The 6,000-nt window shown below is 40.9% G+C and overlaps 1 protein-coding gene across 11 annotated transcripts in view; it reads left to right on the forward strand.

Annotated features, from left to right (window-relative positions):
* The window catches only part of MBOAT2 (membrane bound O-acyltransferase domain containing 2), a 170,867-nt gene extending 166,599 nt beyond the window's left edge, over nucleotides 1-4,268 (forward strand). For all 11 annotated transcript variants that reach the window (XM_008179900.4, XM_042848728.2, XM_065590142.1 and 8 more), the window contains one exon: nucleotides 2,233-4,268. In XM_008179900.4, coding sequence (XP_008178122.2) covers nucleotides 2,233-2,455 — 223 coding nt within the window. In that variant the 3' untranslated portion in view covers nucleotides 2,456-4,268. The remainder of the gene's footprint in view (nucleotides 1-2,232) is intronic.
* Nucleotides 4,269-6,000: the final 1,732 nt, after the last annotated feature.

The following is a 6,000-nucleotide window of genomic DNA, read 5'->3' on the forward strand; positions in this document are numbered from 1 at the left end:
CTTGTGGCAGGAGTTCTCCTTTGAGTGGTGAATAAAAATTTTAGTATTTGGATCACTATCTTGCCAGCTAAGTGAGTAGTCATCCAGTTTGAAAAAACAAAATAAATAACAATTTTCATAGTTCTTTAAGCACACAGAGCACAAGTGCACTATTGAATTTCCTGGAATGGGGCCATTCAGAGCGCACATCTGAGATTAGAAAATGGGTCAAGGGGCACAGAGCAACAGGAATAAGTGACCACTACCTAACGTAACTTTCATGAATAACCAGCCATAAAAGGGTAAATAGTTATATATTTCTTAAAAGAGAGAGTGCTTCACAGAAGGCTCTTAAATGTAGCAGGACAACCCTTCTCTTTTTTTTTTTTTTTTTTTTTTGCATTATTTGTTTGCAGTTTTAAAGTGACACAGATGTTTAACATACTATATAGTGTGTGTACATACACATATATAGTGACAGTATGTGTAACTATTCAGTACAGTCTGGCAGTAAGGTATACTTAGATAATTTTTTCACATCTTAGCTCATAGAGCCAAGAAGCTCATTTGGATAGCTCTCTAATTCCAGTGCTGGATTTTCTATAGTTAAAGCTAGTAAACATGGTTTGATATTAACAGGTTTAGTTCCGACCCTGTCCTTGGTGCAGCACACAAACCTGAGTTAGTGTCATCCCAATGCTTGGGTGTGGCTTTATTTGCAACCCCAAAATAACTCAATATAAACTTCAATCTAAGCATCTTCTATGCAGTTGGCTGCCCTGGGGATGCTCCAAACACTACTTGTAGTTTCCTCTCCCAAGAAAACCTTTTGAACCTTCCACCAATGGGTGAGTTATCAGGCCACACTTACAGTGGAACCTCAGAGTTATGAACAACTCAAGAATGGAGGTTGTTTGTAACTCTGAAATGTTTGTAACGCTGAACAAAACGATATGGTTGTTCCTTTTAAAAGTTTACAACTGAACATTGACTTAATACAGCTTTGAACCTTTACTATGCGGAAGAAAAATGCTGCTTTAAACCATCTTAGTTTAAATGAAACAATCACAGAAGTTTCCTTACCTTGTCAAAAAAAATTTCAACTTTCCCTGTATATTTTTAGTAGATTACATTTAATGCAGTACTGTATTTTTTTTCCCCGGGGGGGCGAGGGGGAGGGCTCTGCTGCTGCCTGATTGCATACCACCTTCCAAATGAGGTGTGTGGTTGACTGGTCAGTTTGTAACTCTGGTTTTCATAACTCTGAGGTTCTACTGTACTATAATGAATAAGCAGAAGTGCACCAGGGCTCTAACACCTGTTTATGGGGTTGATCAACTGGAGAGTCCAATAACTCAATTAGAACTGAAGTTTCTTTGCTATCGTTATTCTTCCCCTCCACTTCTCATTGCTCAAGGTTGTTATTTTTTCACTTTTGCTTTAGTTTTTGTTTCTACTGTTTCTCTTTTATTAATTAAATATAGTACATTTGCCAAAGTATGGAATACATCAAAATATATCATACTTCCCAAATACCTAATGGCATGTGTGACTACAAAGCTGGGTTAACAGGGTCGCCTGGGCCTCCTCTCCTCTCTTCTGTCCTCTGGCCCCCTCTGGCTGGAACCGCTGGTTAGGTCACTGGGGTCCCCTCTTCACAGCCCATTGTCCTCCACTGGCCAGAACCGGCTGTGACTCCTGAGCTGGGCCTCTGGGTCACCAGGTCATCAGTCGCTGGGGTATCCATTCTCCAGGCCATTGGCTGGAGTCCCAAGATCTGTCACGGGTCCTCTGTAACAACAAATTCCCTCTCCCATCAACTCATTAAACCAGTAGCACCCAGGGAAACTGAGTCCCACCCCCTCTGCATGCAAACCATTGAAAAAACAAGAAAATCCCCCACTTCGTCACAATGTCCATTACAGCTTATAGCAGAGTGGGAGGTCACCAAAAATGAAATTTTGCTATGGTAAATGTAGTATTTTACCTTGGAGCTGGTAACAGTTCAGAATTATCTACTTTACATTCTAGCAGTAAATATACTGGGAGAGGTTTCACTTCTTGTTGATTCCCACTCTACTCTCCAGTACAATAAAAGATATTTGAAAGAATGCCAGTGGAAATGATGATGCCTTGCTGCTAAAGATCATATATACAGCAAACTGCCTATGTAAGGGCAGTCAGGTATTTAAAGTAGCTATAATAGTGGCCAAAGTTCTGATTAATGATTTTTTTTTCTTCTTCTTTGTTTAGCTCCTGGTATTTCTGTCTTCACATTGCCTGCATCTTAGTGTTGTTGATATTGCCATTGAAAAGAACTCAAAAAGGAAGTATAGAGCAGGCAAGCATCAAGCCCTCATGGCCCAAAAAATTAGAAGAAGAAAATGTTTTGGGACAGAACAGTTATTCCACAACAAATAATAGTTTCAATCAGAAACAAGAAATAACCTGCAGATATCCAGCACTAAAACAATGATTGGGAAATACTATGATGAATATATTTTGTATGTTTTCAAAACCCATTTTTAGCACCTTTTAAAGGGGTTTGTATTTGTTTGCAAAGGTGTTTAGTAAGAAAAGAATGCTGTTACCTAGGGAATATCACATACAATAGCAAGACTGGAAACAAAGCAAATTAACCCCTCCTATGCCATGTCCCTGTGGGTCATGCCTTATATGAAAATATTACCATTATTTCAATGGGCACTCAGGACTTACAACGTATGTCCATAGGGTCAGATGTGTGCCCCTTTGCTGAATGTACGTTGTGTATCCCAAGGCACTGATGGGGTGGAAAACAGCTGTGTCAGTCTAAATTAACACATGGAAATTAACTTTTCCAAATGAATGACTTGCCTTAAACCCTCTATCTACTGAAATATTGTTTCTAAGTGATAATTTCATGTTTAATATTATGTGGAAACTGTATAATGTTGGGTGCTGTTTTTAAAAAAAGACAGGACTATGAAATGGGAAACTGTTGAAAGGTTGTGAATCTTTGAAAAGGTATTGCAATAAACATCTCAGTATTTGGAGGGTTTTCTTAGGCCTTGGCTACACTGGCGCTGTACAGTGCTGCAACTTGCTGCACTCAGGGGTGTGAAAACACGCACGCACACACCCCGAGCGCAGCGAGTGCAGCGCTGTAAAGCGCCAGTGTAATCAGCGCCTGCAGCGCTGCACGCTCGCTCGCAGCACTGCAAGCTATTCCCCTTGGAGAGGTGGAGTACTTGCAGTGCTGCGAGAGAGCTCTCGCAGCGCTGGCGGTGCGACTACACTCGCGCTTCACAGCACTGCCGCGGCAGCGCTCTGAATCCCCAAGTGTAGCCAAGACCTTAGATCTCAAACTATTACAGTACGTTGTGGAACTGTAAACATTACCAATGCCAAATTATAACTTAGTTTGATAAAGAGAGTCTAATTACAAAGAGCCCTTCTGAAAGGATTTTTTTAAAACTAAAGATTCACCTTTTTTTCCAGGGCTAATAGCTCTGTTCTAGGTTTATTTTATTTTGTTGTTTTTAAAAACACTAAGTGGACTTTGAAGCTAGAGACAAAATGGCAGCCATAACAGAATACAGATGAAGACACTGTGCGAGCCACCAGGCTTTCAGTGAAAGTGCTTCTTACCCTTAGCTACTGGAGTTCCTTATTCTAGCACTTAAATATTTTACAAATAGTGACTTTTTAATCTTTAAGAAGTCACTCTGAAGTTTCTCAGACATAAAATGGTTAGTTGAAGGTGCTTACAGTATCAAATAAATATAGCCAGATTACCTTGAGATTGTAACTCAAGTTAATAGAAAACAAAAGATGAAATCATATGTCAACCAGACACTGTATGCTTCATCTTGATAATCCATGGCCCTTCACCCCAAAATGCCTCTGGGCTTTAAGAAAAGTTTTTTTTTTTTTTTAATTAAGATTTCAGATGCAGAATTCACAGTACACTTTTAGGTAAGATTATGGGAGAAAGCAATGTTTAGGAATGTGAGACTGATATTTCATTTTGAAATTATATCAAGGAAGTAATGTTGTGATTATATCTGTAACAGACCATTTATTGTGGTAATGGCCTCTGCTAGAGAAAAACTGTGTTTAAAGGGCTATGTTTTTATTTGCTTATATTCTGTATTATTTTCATATGATTTTTAGTAAATGCAAACTGTGTTTATCCACATGTTGTTTTAACTTTAAAACTTATACAAAAAATGCCAGAGCAACAGTAATGAAACTTATTATCAATCAATAACAGCCAATGAGGTGAGTAATAAATTTCTTGATTAATATTTTGGATCCTAAAAACTTCTTGGTTGTGCATCTTACAACATTAGTTGACTGCATATTGTGAATGAGTACAAAGAAGGCAGCTTTCAGCTTTTAGGGACACTAACAAGAAAAAATATAGTCTTCTTATCATCTAAATGTCAGAAGGTTTCTTCAGCTCAGTTTCCACAGAACCTACACTTGAGTTGGTTCAAAATTATGTTTTTCTTGCTTGGAAAGTTCAGCATCTGGGTTTTGGTTCTCTTCCCAAAATTCCAAGGAAGATGAAGACAAGCTTCTCCTCTATGTGGATATTAGCACACGTCCATCAATCCACACAGCTAGGCAGAACTGAGTATACCCTGGATATGTCTTCACTACGTTAAAAAACCTGCGGCATCAAGTCTGAGCCCAGGTCAGCTGACTCAGACTCCCGGGGCTCAGGCTGCAGGGCTAAAAATAGCAGTGTGGGTGTTCGGGCTTGGACTGGAGTGCGGGCTCTGAGACCTTCCCCCCTTGCAGGGTCTCAGGGTATATCGACACCGTGGCTGGCATGGGTCAGGTGACTCCAACTCAGGGAGCTCAGGCTGTGGGCTATAAAATTGCAGCGTAAACGTTCGGGGTCAGGCTGGAGCCTGGGCTCTGACACTTGGTCCCCACTAAGCCCCCACTTCGGACTAAGGTACGCAATTCGAAGTACCTTAGTCCGAACTTACCGCGGGTCCAGACGCAGCAGGGAGGCTCCACCGTCGATGCCGCGTGCTCCTCTCGCCAAGCTGGAGTACCGGCGTCGAAGGCGAGCACTTCCGGGATCGATCCGGGATCGATTTATCGCGTCTTAACCAGACGCGATAAATCGATCCCAGAACATCGATTGCCTGCCGCCGGACCCTCCGGTAAGTGTAGACATACCCTGAGACCCCTCCAGGGGTGAGGATGCCAAAGCATGAACATGTACACTGCAATTTTATAATCCTGCAGCCTGAGACCTGCAAGCCCGAGTGAGCTGATTTGGGCCATCCAGAGCTATCCCAGGGGTTGTATTGCAGTGTAGACATACCCTGAGAGAGCAGTTAACTCTGCACTTCAAAAATGGCTTGGATACTGGCAGTCCGTGTAATTGAAAATGATCACCCTTAAAAGAAAATGAACAGATTTATAAACTCCTACCATGGTTATGCAAACAGACCACTCCATCCACTGGGCTATGGTTATCATAATATGCTTTTCCCAAACACATCTATCTTTTCACATTGTATATGGCTAAGGGCAGGCTGATTTATCTTATTCCACACAAAAGCAGGTAAGGATTTTACCCATAAATCTGTAACATCGCTTGCATTTTCTCTTTCTGAAAGGATATCAGACTAAACAGGAGACTAGTCAACATTGTACACACGTCTTAGCTTCTTTTGGTTTGTCCCCTTCTGTTATTGAGCTGGGTCCTCGCCTTCAGAATCCCTGCCCTCTCCCAAATGGCATAGAGTCTAATCTGGCACTTCATTTACATATCTACACATATAAGCATTACATATGCAAAAAGATTTGCCAGGATGCCAATGCAGTACAATCTATATTTGGTAACCTCAAACCAAAATGTCTCCTTCTCCCTTAGTAATCTGGTATTTTCTTTTGGTATGCATGCCAGCAGACATCATCACATTTAAAGAGGCATTTGCCATTAGTTGTGCATTTGCAGTAACAAGAGTAAATATCCTGTAGAAAAAAGCACTCACAGAATTAAAGCAAGAGTGA

The sequence above is a fragment of the Chrysemys picta genome, chromosome 3 (assembly GCF_011386835.1).
Source record: "Chrysemys picta bellii isolate R12L10 chromosome 3, ASM1138683v2, whole genome shotgun sequence".
Lineage (NCBI taxonomy): Eukaryota > Metazoa > Chordata > Testudines > Emydidae > Chrysemys > Chrysemys picta.